Source organism: Nansenia antarctica (genome assembly GCF_963989245.1).
Source record: "Nansenia antarctica genome assembly, chromosome: 4".
In the NCBI taxonomy this organism is placed as follows: Eukaryota; Metazoa; Chordata; class Actinopteri; order Argentiniformes; family Microstomatidae; genus Nansenia; species Nansenia antarctica.
In genome coordinates this window covers 43,854,579-43,874,244 of record NC_137689.1, presented here as the reverse complement: position 1 = coordinate 43,874,244, position 19,666 = coordinate 43,854,579, and the positions used below count along the sequence as shown (strand labels likewise).

The window sequence follows — 19,666 nt, the reverse complement described above, 5'->3', positions numbered from 1 at the left end:
CCAATAGTAAACCCAGTCCCGTTTTATTAAAGCAAGCCAGTAGTTGCATTCGTTTAAATCTCACACTACTACCCGGCGAACCGGTTTTTGCATTCGTTTGGCAAATTACGCAAATTACGTTCAAAACCCCGATTTAAAAGAATGTGACTGTCTGTGTTATGATGTGCAAACGTGTTATCTTGATTGATTAAACCTTTAACAAACGTCCACTGACGTATTGCTTCATGTAGGCTACGTTCTGAATGATCCGTCATGATGCAGGTGGGTTTCTCCTCGCCGCTCGGCTCCGCAGGTTTTACGTGTTTAGATTAATCAAACGCCACTACTCACAATATGGTTTCACCAAAGACCGTATATCTCTCTATTTCCCTCCAGATTACATTATGATATTCATAGACCCACACATAATCAATTTCGTTTGAAAATATTAGATCAAATGAGTACCTAAAATAGAAGAGGTTATGTAGACCTAGCTTTTATATTAATTGACCAAAATACTTAAAAGATGGATTCATGTCATAGATTTATGACGAAATTCAAAAACATAAACCAAAGAGGACAGACATATTAGATTGGGAAAAGGCAAAATCAACAGGCAATTTAATAACAAATCAACAACAACAACAACAACAACAACTTTAAAATATGCAGATTCCAAAATGTTTAACAGTTTGTGCTGGCATTGTAATTTCAGAAACAAAGACAATAAAAGGCTGGAACACTGGAATTGTCTGACACATAATTCCATACAGAAAACATTAACAACTCATACTCCTTTCCTCTTTTTGGCCATCTGAAATCATCATCAACCTACATACTTATATATTTATGATTGAGAAGCTGAAATACAGTACAATCCATACTGAGTACAGTACAGTTTTAACAAGGTTATCACTAAATCTGCTATTTTCATCAGATCTCAAATGTGCCTATATTTGATACCACAATTACTGGGGTCCTGACAGGTATACCGGAGGCTGAGGGGACAGGAAGCCATCTAGTCGAAGCAACCCGACACTGCACTCTGAGTGAAGGGAACAGTGTGACTATCTCAAAAGTTCACATGCAAAAAGCAGCTGAGGATAGTTCATCTCTCAAGATCTATTCTTAGTTCACCCCCAAAGAGAAAGTAAACTAATCACACACATTTTGATCATATGAGGAATTACTCAATATCCAATTGGATATGATGCATATGGATTCTGATTATTCTTGACAGTTAACAGTAACTCGGCAGAACTGTTTCCGTTGTCAGTGAGTTGGGCCCAATGGATCCAATACAAGTATCAATTATGATAGGGAGATTATATACACCAGCAAAAACACATGCCAAAACATGAAAATTGCCATTTTAGTGATTGATTACAAAAATAAATAAATGAAAACTGGGTATTCTTTCATTGGTTCAGTCAAATCATGAAATTATACAATGAATATTAAGTGATGCCTTCAGAGAAAAAAAAATAACTACCTCTAAACTGTTACACTTCATAATATCAGTAACATCAGTACTTCTCTATGAGAAGGCTTCAAATAGAATTATTTCAATGAACCATGCCTCAGGGGCTCATCAACTATTTAGATTTATAAATAGGGTTAGAGCATTTCCATTCCTTTCTTTTCCCCCCCAATAAAGTGCAAAAAAGGCAGGTCTTTCATGTGCCAGAAAACAAAGCTAAACTCTACTGGTAGAGTAGGTAAGTTTGCCAAAACAAAATGCCCTTAAAGCATCGATTCTGAATACACAGCTACATTATACTGTGGTCTTTTATAAGGATCATAACAATGTAATGTATTGCAATATGATCACCATATCAATATGATCCCCATATGCAGTATATCATTTTAATGACAAATGTATGGAGTTTGACAAGATGGTGTAGACATGTGGGCTCAGAGTATGGTAGCTGTGAATTCAAAATACTTCATTGTCAGGAAGGTCCTTGTAAGGCAGAGACATTATGTTTCTTGTGTAAAACAGGCTGTTCTGGGTGTTAGGGCCGCACTGTTAAATCAAACCTGGAAACAGACGAAATTACGTTGTAAAATGTGATTAACATCTAACCCCTCTCCTTTTATTGGCTTGGAGGGTACCATGACACCATTGCGCGCGCACGCACGCACACACGCACGCACACACGCACACACACTTCCCCAAGCAAAATTAAAATGCTACCTGCATTATTTTATGTACAGGTCAGTTTGTAATTGAGGTAAAAGTTACAAATGTCCTACCATGATTTGAGGTGGTGTCCCCTACTGTAGCTGCTTGGCACCGTTGCACCTCAGTGCTCCAACACTATTGGGAGTCTGGGGTAGCCAGTGCACTTCTCCTGCACACCGTTGTTTTAACTGTACAGTGCCCTGGCCGTAAGCATCACACATTCTTTTCAGCTCTCAAAATGCCTTCACCTTTCACCTTTGTGAAAACAATAGCAACAATCACGTCTCAGTGCAAGTCTTCATTTGGCCAAGCGTGTTGGGATGTTTGTCAGAAGGGAGAGCTTCCATCCCCTACTCTCAAAATATACACACACAACCAACATATTCTTGCCTGTTTTTTGTTCTGACAATGGAGCAAAGGGATTAGGAGGACACTGACTGATGTTGTCCAATCAGTCGTTTCCCTGCTCCACAACGTACAAGCCATGTCAGGGTGCCTGTTGAGGCTGATGAGAACCGACTGATGGGGTGAGTTTCCTGATAACGCTGGATGTTTGAGTTTCATGAACCACTTCGCAAAGTGCTACCGTGCAATGTAGTTTGCCGATTGTTTTCCAAACCACCTTGTAACTCACATATTGTGAAGCTAATCCTGAAGTGGAGAGGGGTATGCATCAATATATCAATTGTTGTTTATTACCTTGTTAGTCAATTTCCTGTATGTGGGAATATACTTGGCAATACAAAGAAATCAGATTCGAGACCAGTTCTGATAACAACCTTTCGTCGATATTGTCATTGTGGCGCGCACTTTGACAGCCCCCACTGTGCACTTGATTATAATATCACATAATATAAATGATTTTATATAAATTAGTTCACGATTCAAAATGTAGGCCTAGGCATACACAGAGCTTTTATCAGAAATATAGACTTCATAGTGACCTGTAAAAAGCAGCTGCCGTTTTCCCCCCAATAAAATGCCCCACAATAAATCAAGATATTCACCGACGTCCATGCTTATGTAAAAACATCTAAGAACAGGACTTTATTTTGCTTGCCAGGACGTACTTTTTGGAATCTGCAATATTTAAACTTGTTAGTAATATGTTTGTGTATTGTCAATGTGTAAAGTGAAGCAGGAGGGCAAGTTTCAACTAACACCACTCTTTGGCTGCTCCTCCAGTGGTCTGCTGCTCTTGTGAATTCACAAAAGAATTGAAGTACTATGTGAGCCACGAAGGGTTTCAGGAATCCCACTTGAACTGTAAGACATTAAAACTCATGAGTTGTTGTTTTTTAAAGCCACGACGCTTTCGGGAAACTCACCCCAGGTCAGCTGGTCTACCACGTCTACTAAATGAGGCTGGTTCAAATCCCCAGGCAATTCTTGATTGCAATTCTGCAGTGATTCTTTTCAGTTCTGCCTGATGAGTTCACTCTAGTCCAACCAAGCCAAGTCCACTCTACCTGAGCTGAGCCCAGCCCAGCCCAGCCCAGCCCAGCCCAGCCCAGTCCAGTCCAGGTGTTAGTCGTGCCCTGTGGGGCAGTCAGTGTCTCTGGGCAGGGCTCCGTTGTCGTCCAGCTGGCTGTTGATGCCCAGGTAGCCCAGCAGGATGTCACTGCGCCGGTGGGACAGGCTCAGGATGTCGTCAGCCAGGGACTCAGCGGAGGTGAAGCGGACCTTGTCATGGTCAAACATGTCCTTCAGATACTGCACGATTTGTTGCTGGGAAGGGAAGGAAAGACAGTGTTATAAAATACACAATATACATTGCAGGGGGGTATTTATGAGGGAAATGACTAGATCTCTTCTTGTACATGAACTAGTGAAAAATCCAAGGTTAATTTCTCATAAATCTCTGTCCTTATTCAGGACGGGTGGACCACAGGGATTATGGTTCTACATATTAAGGCATTAGAGAGATTAAAGCATTGTGGAGCTGACAGTAATCAAATATAAGGTGTGTTGTGTGTGTTCAAATATAAGGTGTGTTGTGTGTGTTCAAATATAAGGTGAGTTGTGTGTGTTCAAATACAAGGTGTGTTGTGTAATTCTACACAGAGATAAGTCAGAGATCCGACCATTATATAGCACGGCAGTCATTGGACAATAGGTCAAATCACCTCACCTTGAAGATGGTGCACACCTCACTCAGGTGCTGTCTGGGGCCTAGGAACCCAAAGGCCAGAACCGGGCTGACGTGTTCTGATATGGCATAGAAGTGGGAGATGAAGCCGTCCGGAACCTAGCAAACACAACAGGTCAGAGAAAAAAAATGGTGAGCATTTCACTGCAAAGGCACCAAAAATGGTTTGACCTGAGAAACAAGGTAACAACACAAATACTAAGGGCTCATCTCAATATGTCACCTATTATTACACAAGTGTATTTCAGACACATCCATGTTATTGCTGTTTCGACTCACCATAAGCAGGCGTCGCTTGGCTTTCAGAACGGACCAGCAAGCGGTAGCCAGGGCCTGCGAAAGATGCGACGTGGTCATTACATTTCAGAACATTGTCATCAGTAGCATAATTGAGGTGAATGCACTCTTACACAGAATATAAATACACTGCTCTAGACTGCCTGTGTGATGATTTAATAACTATGAACATATTTTAATGACAATAGTAACCTATGACCAACATACAGATGAGGCACGTGTTTGATACCATTCCTCATTCCATTCAATGCATTACAATGAGCCCATCTTCCCATTTCTACCTCCACCAGCCTCCCCTGGTATGTGTTTACCGTCTCCTTGAAGCTATCAGAGAGCCAGCGGTTTCTTAGCACAGCCACCACCGACGTGGGTGGGCTCTCGAGGTCCTCAAATGCGTCCATCAGAATGAAGTCCAGCACAATGTCAAAGAAGTTCAAACACACCACCTGAGGAGGTAAAGGTCACAACTATGTCAGGAGAGGGTTAGAGTTAACGACATGTCAGATATTCCCCCCCCCCCCCCAAAAAAAGCGTACTAAGAACAATATCTGCCAACACTTGCAAGGGAAGATGGCACCGTGCTTCGAGCTCCTGAGCAACATTGCCGTTTTTTTGCTTATTTTATTGTTATTTTACCCTCTATTGTGTCTAGCTACGTCAGGTATGAAAGAGAGACACCGCTGCACATGAGAGATGTGACCACCACTTACCCCAAACCACAGTTTTTACACTTGGATCCCCTGCTCACTCCAGACGGGAGCCAAACAATAAAGCTACCACCACAACCAAAGATCCCCTGCTCACTGCAGACGGCAGCCAAACAATGGCGCTACCACAACCAAAGCGCCGGAGGCGGCGGCAGAGAGGGCGCAGAACCAGAGTGCAGGTGAGGCTGAGACTGCGTGAAAACAAAGCTCTGCTCCCCAGCATTCTACTAGCCAACGTTCAATCACTGGACAACAAGCTGTGGGAGCTAAGAGCAAGGACCTCCTTCCAACAAGGAAACAAGGGACTGACAGAGACCTGACTTTTGGCAGATGTACCTGATCACGCCATCTTTCCTGTGGGGTTCTCCGCCACGCGGACCATGTCAACTGAACTTTCTGGGAAAGGAGGGGAGGAGGGGTATGCTTCATGATCAACAGTGCTGGGTGTAAACCAGAGAGTGTCCATTCCCTCAAAGTCCTTCTGCTCCCCAGACCTAGAATACCTGGCGTTGCTGGGCCGTCCATACAATAATTTTAATAATAATAATTTTGCCATTTAGCAGACGCTTTTATCCAAAGCGACTTACAATTACGAATTACAGGGACATTCCCCCTGGAGTAACTAAGGGCTAAGTGCCTTACCCAAGGGCACACTAGTAGTGGTGTGGCTTCAGGCGGGATTTGAACTCACAACCTTCCGATCCCAAGTCCAACTCACTATCCACTAGACCACCACTACCCCTTACTGGCTGCCTCAGGAATTCAGAGACCTAGGCCTGAACCCCGGCCTATGTGACTGGATCCTGGCCTTCCTGTCGGACCAACGACAGGTGGTGAGAATGGGCTCAAAGACCTCCACCCCTCTAACCCTCAAAACAGGAGCCCCCCCAAGGCTGTGTCCTGAGTCCCCTCCTCTACTTCCTGTACACCCACGACTGAGTCCCCTCCTCTACTCCCTACACCCACGACTGCGTGGCCACCCACAGCTCTAACTCAGTGATTAAATTCACTGACGACACAACAGTGATTGGCCTGATCACCGACGGCGATGAGACGGCCTACAGGAGAGGTCGACCGCCTGGCTCAGTACAGCCAGGAGAACAACCTCTCTCTCAACACTGACAAGACCAAGGAGCTGGTGGGGTACATCAGGAAGAAAGGTTGGGAACAGGACCCCATCACCATCAACGGGTTCACCATATATAATATATATAATATATAATAGAGAGGGTCAGCAGTTTTAAGTTCCTCTGCATCCACATGCAGACGACCTCACCTGGGACGTTCATACCAAACAGGTGGTGAGAAAGGCACAGCAGCGCCTCTTTCACCTCAGGCGGCTGAAGAAGTTTGGCATGGGGTCCAAGATCATGCGGGCCTTCTACAGAGGCACAGCATTCTGACTGGGTGCATCACGGCCTGGCACGGCAACTGTACTGCCCTCAACCACAAAGCGCTACAGAGGGTGGTGCAGAGGGGACAATCAGTGGATGTGAGCTTCCCGCCATCCAGGATATATACGACAGAGGTTGTGTCAGCAAAGCCAGTTTGTTTGAACCAATGCCGTCCTATAGGCGACGCCTCCTGCGGAGCCTCAGGGCCAAAACTTAGAGGCTAACCAACAGCTACTTCCCCCAGGAGATCAGGCTCATAAACAAGCCTACTGTAGACAATTGACTATCATCCCCAAGCACACCCCATATATAATTTATGTATATGGACTAGCTAACCTTAATCTCACAGCCACTTTACTACTTGAACTATCTATTTTATTTACTATTTGTACTGCTAATTGTATCCTGCCTTATTTGTCACTTATGTCCTGTACTATTGTCACTTTTTATGTTGAATGCCTATTGCCTTACTGTCTTGTGCTGCAATGCCAGGAACCGAAGCCTAAGAATTTTCTTACACTTTGTGTAATGTAACGTAACAATAAAACAATTTTTTTTATATAATAATAATAGTCTCACCCCTCGCCCCTCCAGCTCTAGCTTGGTGACAGGCCATGTCTCCTCTCTCTGGGTGAACAGAACCATGTCCTCATAGCTCTCCAGGAAGCCTTTGGGACTCTGGAGGGGTGGGGTTGGGTAGTCACAAAACAAATCTTGATTAAACCACATTCACAGGAGAAAAGAGGATTAAATATGACTAGGGTATGTACAGTATGAGGATTCTGAGCCAGTGTTGTTGCAACCTTGTTGGCCTTCGTCATGAGTCCCGTGATCATTTGCTTCCCGGTCTCCATGAAAAACGTCCGGTGAGTTTCGTCCAACAACAGAACCTGCAGAAACAACCACCAAACACCGCTGACCAATAACCTTTATGATAGCTGTTCATAACCTCCATTTAATTTCAGTTGAGTGCATTTCTCTATCGACTCGTCCACAGAAGGCATTTAGTAACTGATCACAGACCTGGAAGGCTTGCCTCACACAGTGAAGCTTGGCAAGAAAGTCTTGGTCACCGTAGCATTCTAGCAGCTCTGCCCTGTCATGGGAAGAAAAAGAATGACATGAATTAGAGATGGGGCAGAGATATAGTTCATAACAGAGAATTAGGTCGGTAGTTGTCATAGTTACCTGATTGATCGACAGACCACCCTCCCCTCCTTGACCAAAGCAAGAGCCTCGTCATAGAGAGCAGCAGGCCTCAGCGGCTGGTAGGCCTCCTCCAGAGAGAGAGCATCAAACAGCTGCATCCCACAGGACACATGGTCACACACATGATATTTGTATATATATTCAAGACAGAGAGAGCGCACAGGCATGCGAGTAGATACAAGAGAGTGAGAGGGGAAATGTGTGTGAGTGGGTGTGGGAGGTGGGGACAGGACACTTGCCTCTGCTGCAGAGAAGAAGGAATCGTCGGAGGTGATGGTGGTGGCATCATCGTCACGCATTCTGTTGGAGCTCTCTATATTTGGCAGGATGAGTGTCCCTTCACTCTCTGGTGAATGACAGAAAACAGTTTGAGCCATGAGAAAATAACTATAAACATCAGCCACACTGGCCAAACACTGAGATAAACCAACATGTGGTTTATGGTAATGGTTTGCTCATTACCGAAGTCTGCCAGGAGGCTATCTGGGGGGATGGTGCTACCAAAGTCCTCTTGTAGGTTATACGCTCGGTGCAGAAGTGTCTCAAGCTTCTCTGCAAAGACCTTGTTGCGAGACTCCTAAAAAAACAAATCTAAAATGATTATTATTTCAGGTCAGTGTCAGTCAATCTTAGACAAGAAGAAAGAACATCACACAATCTACATGTTCAGACCCTTTGGCAAAGCAGAAGGAAACCAATATGGCAATGTCCATAACCAAAAGAAACATAATCACACACCACAATACTACACATACGACAGTTATGTGGCAGGCTTTCCAGACTTTCCTCATAGCTACATCTGTAATGTCATCTCTGGTGGGTGTGAGAGTTGTGGGTACCATTGGCATGTGAGGGGCGGCGGCAGTGCATGCTGCCCCCTGCAGGGAGAGGCTGGTACTGGTAGAGGCGTTGGAGTGGGGCCGGTGGCGGAGGTTCAGAGCCTGCTCCCACTTCTGCAGGGCCTCCTCAAACAGCTCCATCCCTGAGGGAGAGACAATAGACACGTCATTCATCACATCATACACTGGGACCACAGAGGGAGGAATTAACACTTAATCAGCCATGAGGGGTCATTTGACATGAGTAAAAAAAAAAGTGTTATATCTTTGCACTCGATAAAATGTCAGGACCCTCCTTTCATGACTTTTCCTAGATATGTGCGTTCTACCACCCAGTTTCCTTACATTTTCAAAATCACATCAGGATAAGCTAGTATAAAGCTATTTTGCTGTTTTTCTGTGTAGGAAGCAGGATAATTTAAGTGGCCAGCTAGTGGTCGTTGTGTGTAAATAGCAGGTTAACATTTTAAAGAGCCCGAGGCGGCTCTTTTAGTAGGTAAAAAGGCACGGCTGCTCTCCTGTCCGCTAGTGTTTGATGTTACTAACAAAGGACGGGGAGTGCATGGCCCTCTGGAGGCCTGGCAGATATTTGGTTGCAGAAAAAGATAACGGCAGGACTGGCTGACTTACTGAGTTGTCTTTGTCCCAAGCCGCGACAAGTTATTTGCATTTAGCCCAAAGTTCTTTTTTTAATGTTTTAAAACAATCACTTCCATCTTTGTCAGATATATTTCCTGATTCAAACCAATAATGAGTATTCTCTAACAAACCCTTTGTTCCAAAGCTATGAGGAGAATCATGAAGAGGAGTTACCTATGATGTAGAGAATCATGAAGAGGAGTTACCTATGATGTAGAGGTTCTCTGCATTCGCGTCTTCCATTGCGCCCGGCTCCTCCTCCACAGGTTCTGCCTCCCAGGGAGTCGATGGATTGGCTGACTGGTTCGGAGAGGGCGGAACCCGCATCTATGACAAGAGAAACAGCCAATGACCTCCAGAATTCAAAAGGGCTATAGACAAAAAGAGAGAGAGGGGCAAATGACAGAAGAGGGGAGAAAGAAAGAGAGTGTGACAGGAGGGAGGAATGGTAAAACGTACTGAAGCCAAGCTGTGTGAAGAGCTAGAGTGTTTACTGGGAGCCAGAGAGGATATGCCGCTCATGGTGTCATTGCTCCTCGTGCTGGGGCTCATCATCTGTCGCCCTGGAAACGGACCTGCAATTAAATAGTGTTTTAGTAACAATGCTGACAGATCGAAGAAAAACTGAAAAATCTGATCGATGATCATGCAAAAAAAAAAATCATTCAATTGAGCCTCCTACACACTGTGCCATTTTGGGCTGTCCCAGATGAAAGATCACCAGTCGTGTCTATCTGTGGTGGTGGGTCCAAAACGGTGGTCCTACGTGGTACTGTGTGTGTGGTTCAAAGATGACTGATGTTACGGTCTTGCGACCAAAGATAGCCTGCGCCAAATATCTGACAGTGTCAGAAATGTTGGATGGTCGTCCGTGAGCGTCTCGCAATGTGAACGCTGCTACGACCTACGTCAACTAACCAACGAATAGAAATGCCGAATGGAATGACGCAATGATCAGAGTGACAACACAGGCGCTAAACTCAAATGCAATGATGATGCTGCCATGGTAGCCGGACGCACGCTGATGACGTTTAATGATGACGCTGATGACGCTCGTCGTACAGTGTGCATGCATCAAATTGATGGTCGTACCCAAGATTATTAGTTCCATGTCGCACAGTGTGGCTTGCAATAAACGTAGAAGATCGCAAAAATCTCACAGTGTGTAGGAGGCTCAAGATCACCTCAGAGAAACTCACCTCTCTTCAGGGATGACGGCCTCCCTGTCCTCAGCAGCACCTCTGATATTCCCACTGGCTTCTGGTCACCTTCCCCCGGTGTCACCTGCTTCCTTTTTCTCCCTCGCCTCTTCATATGGTGGGCAGTGAGAGCCAGTGCGACACTCCCCAGTGCTGTTGCAAACAGTATCTTCTTCAGACTCGGGGAGAGCCGCAGCTGGGAAAATATGGACTGACGGGAATAGATAAGTGTGAGGTCTAAGCAAGCCTGACCATTTGAAGCGTACATTCTTGTTGGGAGTATGAATCCAATGAAATAGTAAATACTCAACAACAGTGGTTTGAATTATGTTTACCTGCCCAAAGGTGGAGTATAGAAACACAGGTATCTCAGCCACAGTCATGGCTAAGGCCTGGGCGATGGACATCGTGTCTGCTCTTTTCATTGACATTTCTGTGAGAAAGCACCCCACAGCTCCCAACGCACCTTCACGTCACCTCCTAAAGGGCACCGTTCTGAGACCAGCCGGCACTGTGTTTAAACTGTCTGTGGTCATCTACCTCTGAGCCGGGGTCCCACACTGGTCCAGCTTCAAACTGTAGCAGCATCCAATAACCACATTAGGTTTCAGACCAATGACCACAACTAGGTTTCAGATCTTGTCTGGATTGGAGTTCTTCTTTACTTATCGAACAGTGCCATGTTTTTCCAAACCTGTGGAAGACATGCATGTTATCATCACATCATCATCAGGCATCAAGTAGATACAGTAGTGACAATAGCGTTCCCTGGCTCAGTGCAATGTGTATCAGAGAGGAAGAATATAACCATATTACTAACGGTAATGACCTTGAACATTTTCTGAGACACCACGGTGAGACTTTACCGGCAAAGTGACTTTAGCATGCTACTTTTACTCGCTAGTAACCGACAAGTTAGTTGCCACTGCAGCTAGCCATGTTACACTGCAGTACACTGTAGGTGTCGGGCTGTATTCTTACTTTAATACACTAACCATTGCAAGTGACTGACCTCTCTTCGCTCTACCGGCGAAAAAAAGTGACAAACCAGTCGTGATTGTTGTCTACTAGCTAGTATCAATGCAAGCTGCTGGCCAGTGTGGGGAGCTAGCCTGGCTAATGGCTGACCTGTCAGTGTACTGGGAGTGTGACAGCTGTAACTCTCAGCAACCCATGATGGCTTACTAACATTAAAGCCATTGTTCCACTGTGTGTTTATGAGATTGGCATATGTTGTTCAGGTTCCTTCATGGACAATAGAGATAGACAATACTAATAGTTAATATACTCACTGTGAAGCAGCAAGGCATCAGGAGAAGGGCATTCTCTCCCATCCTCAGCGTCGCATTTCACACACTAGTATGATATTTGATCAAGGGGTGGGGCCAGGTTATTGAAAGGAAGAGTTACCAATGGCTGTTCAGTATGAACAGGCGAATTCATTTTTTGGCCAATCATATAAGAAATGGGAGGGGTAAATATATTTGATATCCAATCAGATCAAAAATCAGGGCTTGACTTCTTCCGTGTGGAAAATGAGGTAAAAAGCAGAGAAGAGAAGCAGGGCAAAAGTCAAAACGATGATGATGACGACGATGATGATGATGATGATGATGATGATGATGATGATGATGATGATGATGATGATGATGATGGAGGATCTTGAACAGCATGGATTTTTACCATTGAACCAGAATGTTTACATACCGGTACGGTAGTCTGCGGCTCTGCTATAAACAAGTCAATGATTGTTTTGTGTAACCTTCACATGTGCACAGAAAGAGTATGAGGGAGAAACAGGATCTGAATTAATCCGTATAGTTCCGTATAATTGTGACAATTCCCCAAAACACACCTAATGTCAGCAATGTATTTGATTTCCACTCGCTCCCTCGGGTACCATCTTTAGCTGGTTGTGTGTTCACTGACGGAGCATGTTTTGCGAAGCACCATAATCACAACAAGGAAATATGAAGTAGGTGTCAACAATCTGGTTTAGCTTGCTAATTAGTGATATATACCATATTGGCATAAATATAAATAGCTACGTTTGTTAAACTTGTTTGTTAAATGATTTGATCTTTGTGAGTCTTATTCATTTCTTCACGATAATGAGCCAGATAATTCGCAGCATAATCTCATCTGGTTTTAGCTAGTTGTCTAGCCGTTTACGCATCGTTAACGTCAAACAACAGTAGTCACTCTTACTAGGTCGTTGGGGTTTGTGTTTGTGATTTAATTCAACAGGTGAACCACGCCCCACTCATCTTATTCATAGTGAAGATGAGCACCGTTTGGGTCGGGACTAGGGGGCTCAAAGGGATATGAAGTCTCTGGTAAATAACACCTAGTTTGCACCTTCATTCTGTCAGTACAGCTAAATGTACACTGCTATTATTTAGCCTGTACCTCTCATCCCACAGAGGATTCACTGGATTTGTCTGCTGATCATAGCACTGTCAATGTTGTTATGGTATGGCCACGTGACCAGATCAGATGGGCCCACCCCCATGGCCAACATCGGTCTCAGAGGGTACATCAGGATCACTCCTGACAAGATGGATCAGGTGAGTTTTTTTTTTTTTTTTAAATACATTTATCGTTTTGCCCTCAGGCTTAGTGCTTTAGTTACATTTGAGGCTGTACCTTATATGTTGCCCGCTTGATTTATCAAAGCTAGATGGCTCTCATTCCCTGTTCTGTCTCCAGGTCCTCAATATGCACTGCGGCCTCTGTGCCTTGGTGTCCAGCTCAGGTCAAATGCTGGGGGCGGGACTTGGTGAAGAGATTGACAGGACAGGATGTGTCATCCGCATGAACAACGCCCCCACATGGGGATACGAGAGGGACGTGGGGAGCAGGACCAGTGTGCGTGTGGTGTCCCACACAAGTGTACCCCATTTACTAAAAAACGAGACCTACTACTTCAGTGGTTCATCAGACACCACATATGTGTTCTGGGGTCCTGACAGGAACATGAGACAGGACGGGAAGGGACGCGTTTTTAACATCCTTCTGAAGATAGCCAGGAAGTATCCGAAGGTCCGAATATACATGGTGACCCGAAAGAAGATCCAGTACTGTGACAGTGTTTTCCAGAACGAGACTGGGAAAAACAGGTAAAGTAATGGCCTCTTTAACACTAGAACAGCCGTGTGTTTTTACCTACTAAAAGAGCCTTCTCGGGGGTCCCCCTCTTTAGAATGGGAATCTGCTATTTACACACCACCACCACCACTAGTTGGCCGCTTGTAAATTAGCCTGCTTCCTACACAGAAAAACTGCAAAATAGCTTTATACTAGCTTATCCTGATGTGATTTTGAAAATGTAAGGATACTGGGTGGTAGAACGCACATGTGCGGCCGTACCACCTTGTCAAGCCTGATCTCGTCAGATCTCAGAAGCTAAGCAGGGCTGGGCCTGGTTAGTAACCTGGATGGGAGTCCAAAAAAGGGTGAAAGCCTGGTTGCCGTGGCACATATATGTGGCTTGGGGTTGGCATGTTCCCCCCATGTCCACTAGGGGTCTCCTTCACCCCACATGGAAAGACATGCCAAAGTGAACACCCGTCCCTGACCACGACGGTGAAGAACGCTACTTGGTCCCCGGGGCGCCGGGCGTCGGTTCAAGCCGCGCCAAAAGGGCAACCGCTGCCCCTGGCTGCCAGTGGAGGAATGGCAGCCCGGATGGGTTACAAAGGCAGAGGACAATTTCCACCTGGCGACCCGCCGAAGATAGTGCATGTGCTTGTGTTTGTGTGTGTGTTCACTAGGGCTGCAACGATTAGTCGACATAATCGACGACGTCGATCATAAAAACTCGTCGACGTGGAATTTTTGTGTCGACTAATCGTATTATAAAAAATAAATAAAAAAAACGTTTTTTTCTTTTAATTTTTTACTTTTTTTAACGGGAGCCATGCAAGAATCAGCTGGGTTAGTTTTAGCTAACGTTGTTAGCCAACTGGCTAACGTTATATTGTTAGGGTCGTAATGTTTATGTTAGCTTTACTGTTACATGTTGGAAAACAACGTCTCATGGACAGGGCTGTACATGCTATGAGCGTTTGTGCTATTAATTTATTTGCCCTGTGGCACGCGTGTGACAGACAGAGGCGCTTGTATGTAACGTTACGTAGCAGGGGTTTTCCATGTTGAAGCCAGGAGAACGCGAGATGAAATGAAGTGAGGGGTGGTCGCTATTAAAATACCAGGTAGTCATGGTGGATGATCATGAATGATGCTTGATAAGTGAATGCTATTTCAATTATGTTGAGTCCACCAGCGAGCTGTCTGTAAGATAAACAGCGCCAAGCGTAGCCTACTAACGTGAGCTGTCTGTAGTCTAGCCAGCAATGCTAGCTAGCCAATCAACTAGCTCTGTGAGCAGCTGTAGCTTGGCGTAACGTTAGGTTAGATAGCTAGTTAAGCCGGATTTATGCTTCTGCGTCGCCATTTACGCGCAGCGAAAAGCCACACGACTAATCGCGACTAATCGGAAAAATAATCGACAGATTAGTCGACTACCAAAATAATCGTTAGTTGCAGCCCTAGTGTTCACCTAAAAACTTGCATGTGTGTGATCAGAGTGTAAAACTGCCGTGTGTGGCCATTAAAAGACCATCAAGGTCCGATTTCTCTTCTCTCTTCTCACATAGGAAAAGTCATGAAAGGAGGGTCCTTAAATTTGATCGAGTGCAAAGATATAGGCTACATATTTTTTTACTCACAGGGGTCAAATGACCCCTCATGGCTGATTAAGTGCACTGTAGATCAAGCGTTTGACTCAGGGGTTGGATGGCAATGGTTTCGATTCTGAATATTATGTTTTCTATTTCCACAAATAAAACAGAAAGGAATGTGTCATTTTCATTTTTCATTTTTTTATCCAACTTAATAATAGCGCCTTGTCTCTCTTTCAGAAAAAAGTCAGGGGCTTTTCTTAGCACTGGCTTCTTCACAATGATTCTTGCCATGGACATGTGTGACGGTATTCATGTCTATGGGATGATTGACGACAACTACTGCAGGTGAGACATTTGATGAGTCTTATTCAATTAAATTCAAGTGGGGGGTTTTGCTTAATGTTGATCTTTAAATGTGTATGGTAATACAAAATGGATTAACATTTTAAAATGTAGTTTAATTGAGTTAATACTAGGGATGTCCCGATCCCATTTTTTCACTACTGATACCGATACCGATACCTGGGCTTCAGGTATCTGCGATACCGATATCAATCCGATATTTGTATTTATTGTTTTACTCCTGAATAATAACAAATACTTCCCCAGTATATAGTCCACAACAACAGTTGGCTATTAAAGACTGCCAGCCTTTATTCAAGCAACAAAACAGTACTCTGCAGTACTCAGTGACCAACTGGTTTAAAGTTAAGACAATTTAAACTGCAGCATTCAGCATTGTAAAAAAAAAAAAGAGTTACTGTCTGATTTCTAGTTTTAGTGCCTTCATGTTTTTATTCTATTTATCTTCTCTTACAAATGGCAAATCAATTATAGCACCCTTTTTAAAAGTGTAGCCTAGTGACGCTGCTGGTGAGACCAGAAACCAGTCCCAGAATCAAAGGGGTGTCAACAATATCTGCTTTTCGTTTTTTTCATAACAGGCAACTTGTTTTAAGTACCACTCGATATAATATCCAACAGTTTAACGATCACTAAATACTTATAATCTGTGGGTTGGATTCACTGTTGCCAGAGGCTACCGGTAAGTGATACCTGGCTTGTAAACATACTTTCGTTTTAGAACGAAACGTTAGCCACTAGCTGTTAGCAGCGTTTTTAGCAGTCACCATTCTTGAGCAAAACATTGATACAAACAAACATTCAAATTCTGGTGCGATCTGCGATCCAGCATTCAGGACCAATATCGCGGCGATATGCGATATCAATATCGGATCGGGACATCCCTAGTTAATACCAATGTCTGGTCTAAATTTCATGTGAATAACTGCAATGAACATATGTTGAATAAAAAAATTGTTGATGTTATTTCCCCCACTGTATTTTAGTAAGAGGTGCATTATCCACACTATCCCCTTAACTCCCTCTCTGCAGCCGTGCCAATCACAGTGTTGTGCCATACCACTATTACGAGCGGAGCCGGATGGATGAGTGTCGGATGTACCGGGTGCATGAGCGTGCACGTCATGGTGGCCATCGCTTCATCACTGAGAAGGCCATCTATGCCAGATGGGCTTCACGCCATAGAGTGGAGTTCAAACACCCCTCTTGGAGAAAGCAGGAGAAGAAGAGTGAGCCATGAATGTCCTCGGTGGTCCCTGGTGACGCTGCTATTGACTTTTGACTTGTATTTAGGTGCTATTCTGTAAAGGTTGACCCCAATGATCCCATTCCTTCAAAATACGACTACTGAGTATATTTAAACAAAAGAGGACATGGTAAAGGCCCAATCCCAATTCACCCCTTGGCTCTACATTTTAGGTCTACCCCTCTGTTTTTGCGTGTTCACGTGTAGGGTAGGGGTGTCCCAATTCTTGTTTGCATGTAGGAGTAGGGCCAAGTGCTATGGCTACATAGCCCTCCAAACTGAGTTTTTTCAGATGCACAATCCAAACCAAAGGTTAAAATAGAGTGTTGAAATCTCCCAGAATGCTGTGCGAATCATCGGCAAGATAGTGACAAGCAGGAAAAGAAAACCACAAATGATTTTCTTTGTTAATAAAGATTTTAAAAATGATGATAAGCATTGTATTATCTTAGTTTAATGTCATTTCAATATATTATAGTCCTTTTCTTTATAACAAGCATAACAAAAAAATAATTGCTATTATGCCGATGTGTCTAGCTATCTATCTAACATTACAACAATGTTTTAAGGCTGATTTGTGCATGACAGTCCCGCATTTTGACATATTTCCATGTTGCACTTGTTACCGTTCCTCTAATACCAGTGCAGACTGGCAGGGTATGAACACGGGTTGTTAGCCTACAGAGCACCGCTATTCTGTCATGAACTGGCCTGGTAATGCATAATAATAATAAGCATTGTTCTTTTTTATTTGATGACTTGTTTGATCGATTGATGGCGTGAAACTAAGTTGTGAACGAATGGCGAGCGTCCATGCTTTTCTATGATACAACTGATGACGTATCAGGGTCTTGAAGGATTGTCCCATTTCATAGGGGAAGATTTCAGCCACTACCCCTTGTAACTCTGTTCCAAGGGGCAAGCCGAAAAGCGAGTGGCACTCCAAAACGAGGGGTAGGGGTAAATGAGAAACGGGATTGGGTCAAAGTGACGTGATGAATTTCAAGTTATATTCTGTTGATATACTAGTGTTGATATACTAGTGTTGATATACTAGTGTTGATGTACTAGTGTTGATGTACTAGTGTTGATATACTAGTGTTGATATACTAGTGTTGATATACTAGTGTTGATGTACTAGTGTTGATGCACTAGTGTTGATGTACTAGTGTTGATGTACTAGTGTTCGCATGTTTGTGTAACTCTTGATCCTTCTGGCATTCAACCACTATTCAAACCAAACAGCTATTGGAAGTTCCAATAATGCCAAATCGAATTTGAACTTTTGGGTAAACACGATGATGTCTTAATTATAAATGTATTGATTTATGTGCTCTGTTTTGACAATGCTGAGGTTGTTGTGTTATGTAATTGTGTTGCATGAAGCACTGACTATGGATATTCAGCAACCTATTGTATTTCATCCTGCACACTACTGTATCTTAATACCCATCCACTGAAACTGGGTTGCTCACAGCTCGTGTTGACTATTTGAAATCTGAACATTTTCAAAATGTTTAATAGATTGATCTATTCAAACAAAGATGAATGATGATTCAAACTTGTTTGAAGACCCATGTTACATGTACCCTATTTACATTACAGACCTGCGAGTAGCTGAGCTGAGCTGTGTTGTGTTGGCATTGCTACAGAGCCACCATAGTTGCTGTTACAGTGCTGGAAAAGACAATGTGAGTAGAAAATAGCCAAACTAGCACAGTACGACTCAGGTGGGTCCCGTTTCGTGTCTGTGCCATTCGTATTGCTATGAAGCAGATCATCTCAGACAGAGATTTGCTAACGAGACTGACACTCTAATGACATGGATAAAGTCATAGCATTGAGAATTAGCTGTCAAATACTTAGCAATGCCCAGCTTAGTGTTTATTGCAGATGTTATGCCATAAAGATGCCATGACATGGTGGTATAGCTTACATAATGAGAGAGACTTATCCCAAAGTCAGTCCTGGTTTGTGCCTTTTCCTTGTAACCTATTTTGTTGTTGTTTGAGATTTCTCGGTTTGTAAACTAGTATTGTTGAATGTAAATAATTGAAATTGCTTTCAATTTCATGGTGCATAGCTGCCGTACCTAACACATTCCTCTTAAGCTGTACATGTTGACACAATTGTGTATGTGAGTAACGGTAGTGTGATCACTGGATTCTTTGGAGCTTCATTTCAGTAATGGGAAATATGAAATGCTCAGTACTGCCGTATGAAATTACTTTTATTGTAGACTATATTGTAGTGGATTAAAAAGAAACAGTTTACAGTAAACTGTTGTTTACAGTATTGTCAAAAACATGTTTTAATGTATTTTAATTTTTAAATAAAGTAGTGCTATCTTTCAAATAGAATGTGTCTTGTCTGGATGTTGAGAAGGACAATCACGGAAACACGTTGCACAATTAGCTTCCATACCATTCTATAGAATCACACCGGCTGCATGCGGCACAGTGGATAGTGAGTTGGACTGGTGAGTTCAAATCCCACCTGGGATCACTAAGGCGTCAGATTCATGTCAATAGTCGAGTGAGCGCAGATAAGTTTCACACGCACATATCAACTGCACGCACAAATTCAACAACCGTGCACACAAAGCAGCCACCTCGAGTTTCTCTCTGCCTCTCGCAGTTGATTTTTGCTCATGCGAAATGACAGGACATTTGACAATTTGGGGCGGAAACCAAGGGAGGCACTTATGATTGGTCACTTTCAACGCGATCTGCACCCACACGGACCTCCTGGTACTTGTATGCACAAGCACCCAAG

The 19,666-nt window shown here is 43.6% G+C and overlaps 2 protein-coding genes across 2 annotated transcripts; one reads left to right on the top strand and one right to left on the bottom strand.

The window, feature by feature from the left end:
* Positions 1 to 618: 618 nt before the first annotated feature.
* miga2 (mitoguardin 2) lies at positions 619 to 11,952 on the bottom strand. The gene is made up of 16 exons (XM_080530324.1): positions 11,890 to 11,952; positions 10,933 to 11,291; positions 10,598 to 10,808; positions 9,858 to 9,973; positions 9,605 to 9,725; positions 8,760 to 8,902; positions 8,383 to 8,497; positions 8,160 to 8,266; positions 7,900 to 8,012; positions 7,735 to 7,807; positions 7,515 to 7,601; positions 7,291 to 7,389; positions 4,922 to 5,056; positions 4,593 to 4,646; positions 4,296 to 4,412; positions 619 to 3,892 (listed from the first exon to the last, which is right to left on the bottom strand). Exons 2-16 carry the CDS (start codon positions 11,026 to 11,028, stop codon positions 3,692 to 3,694), a joined length of 1,788 nt encoding a protein of 595 aa, XP_080386450.1. The 5' UTR covers positions 11,029 to 11,291; positions 11,890 to 11,952; the 3' UTR covers positions 619 to 3,691.
* A 609-nt stretch (positions 11,953 to 12,561) lies between these two features.
* Positions 12,562 to 17,680, top strand: st6galnac4 (ST6 (alpha-N-acetyl-neuraminyl-2,3-beta-galactosyl-1,3)-N-acetylgalactosaminide alpha-2,6-sialyltransferase 4). Its single transcript, XM_080528551.1, has 6 exons — positions 12,562 to 12,572; positions 12,845 to 12,933; positions 13,021 to 13,164; positions 13,307 to 13,716; positions 15,520 to 15,627; positions 16,678 to 17,680. Exons 2-6 carry the CDS (start codon positions 12,922 to 12,924, stop codon positions 16,883 to 16,885), a joined length of 882 nt encoding a protein of 293 aa, XP_080384677.1. The 5' UTR covers positions 12,562 to 12,572; positions 12,845 to 12,921; the 3' UTR covers positions 16,886 to 17,680.
* The last annotated feature ends 1,986 nt before the right edge of the window (positions 17,681 to 19,666 follow it).

What these genes read in the sequence shown, in the direction of transcription:
- miga2 (XM_080530324.1), bottom strand. Translation starts at nt 11,028, where the DNA reads ATGTCAATGAAAAGAGCAGACACGATGTCCATCGCCCAGGCCTTAGCC. An exon ending in TATACTCCACCTTTGGGCAG is followed by an intron (nt 10,809 to 10,932) that starts GTAAACATAATT and finishes TATTCCCGTCAG; the next exon opens with TCCATATTTTCCCAGCTGCG. An exon ending in GTGGTCTGTCGATCAATCAG is followed by an intron (nt 7,808 to 7,899) that starts GTAACTATGACA and finishes TTCCCATGACAG; the next exon opens with GGCAGAGCTGCTAGAATGCT.
- st6galnac4 (XM_080528551.1), top strand. An exon ending in CTCCTGACAAGATGGATCAG is followed by an intron (nt 13,165 to 13,306) that starts GTGAGTTTTTTT and finishes TTCTGTCTCCAG; the next exon opens with GTCCTCAATATGCACTGCGG. An exon ending in ATTGACGACAACTACTGCAG is followed by an intron (nt 15,628 to 16,677) that starts GTGAGACATTTG and finishes CCCTCTCTGCAG; the next exon opens with CCGTGCCAATCACAGTGTTG.